The sequence below is a fragment of the Trachemys scripta genome, chromosome 23, assembly GCF_013100865.1.
Source record: "Trachemys scripta elegans isolate TJP31775 chromosome 23, CAS_Tse_1.0, whole genome shotgun sequence".
In the NCBI taxonomy this organism is placed as follows: domain Eukaryota; kingdom Metazoa; phylum Chordata; order Testudines; family Emydidae; genus Trachemys; species Trachemys scripta.
In genome coordinates, this window is record NC_048320.1 from 2,417,350 (window position 1) to 2,418,511 (window position 1,162).

General features: G+C 76.5%; 1 protein-coding gene across 1 annotated transcript in view; it reads left to right on the forward strand.

Moving 5' to 3' along the window:
• The first annotated feature begins 387 nt into the window (after positions 1-387).
• The window catches only part of FAM171A2 (family with sequence similarity 171 member A2), a 31,974-nt gene continuing 31,199 nt past the window's right edge, over positions 388-1,162 (forward strand). Inside the window, exon 1 of the mRNA XM_034755967.1 lies at positions 388-620. Within this exon, the coding sequence (XP_034611858.1) occupies positions 491-620 (130 nt within the window). The 5' untranslated portion in view covers positions 388-490. The remainder of the gene's footprint in view (positions 621-1,162) is intronic.

Here is a 1,162-nt window from a genome sequence, read left to right on the forward strand (position 1 = left end):
AGCCCCCCTCCCTGGGAAGAGATCCACCTCTGTCCTGGCTGCTGAGACCGGGAGCTCTGGGGCAGGGCCCCTCTCCCTGTGTCTGCAGCAACTGGGACCCAAACAGGGCCAGGTCGGGCCCGGGCCCAGCTGGGGAGAAGAGGGAGGAGGTGTGGGCGGGGAGCTGGAGCTGGAGCTGGGCGGCTGCAGAGGGGAGCCGGGGAGGGGGCTGGGACTAAAGGAGGGAGGGGACTGGGGGGGGAGCCGGGGAAGGGGCGGGGGGCGGAGCTGGGGAGGGGGCTGCGGAGCGGCTGTGCCGCGGAGCCCCGGCAGAGGGAGCCCGGCCGCTCGGGCTGGCCCCGCCGGGCAGGGGAGGGGGCGGCGCGGTGCTGGAACAATCGCGCCGGAGCGGATCCGGGTCCCACCCACCCACCAGGAGCCGGGCGGCGGCGGCCGGGGCCGTTTCTCTGCGCCGGGCCGGGCCCATGGGCGGGTAGCGCCCGCCGGGCGGATGCTGCGGGCTCCGGCTCCCACGATGCCGCCCCGGCGCCGCGGCCGCTGCCTCCCGCTGCTGCTGCTGCTCGCGGGCAACATCTGGCCCGCGCCGGGCAAGTCTCCGGGGGAGCCGCCCAGCCCGCAGGGTGAGCGGCCGGGGCGCGGGGTCCTGCAGCGCTCGGGGCTGGAACTGGAGCCTGGAGCTGGTTTCCAGCACAGGCGGGGTTTGCAGTTTGGGTCAGTGGCTCTCAGCCCCCCCCCCCCCCCCGGTCCATATTGCCTGCAGGGGGGATGCGGGGGTCCCGGCGCGGGGGGCTGCGGGAGGGCTGGGGGGGTCCCGGGGCGGGGGGCTGCGGGAGCTGTGGGGGTCCCTGCGCGGGGGGCTGCGGGAACTGGGGGGGGCTCTCAGGCTGGAATCAGGTTCGGGTTGACACGTCTGGCCGATTTGGAAGCATCCCCCCATCCCGGGCCTCCCCGTCACCCCGCAGCCCCCCCCCCCCCCGCCGCTCCAGCGGCCCCCCCCGGGGGTTAACCCCCTTTTCCTTCGCGGGGCGGGGTTTGCAGATTTGCTGCCCGGATTCTGGCCCCGGGGTGTCCGCATTGGGGCAGGGACCGTTCGTGGGGGGGGCTGGGGCTCGGGGAGCCCGTGGATCCGGTACACACACGGGGGGGGGGGGGGGGGGGGGGG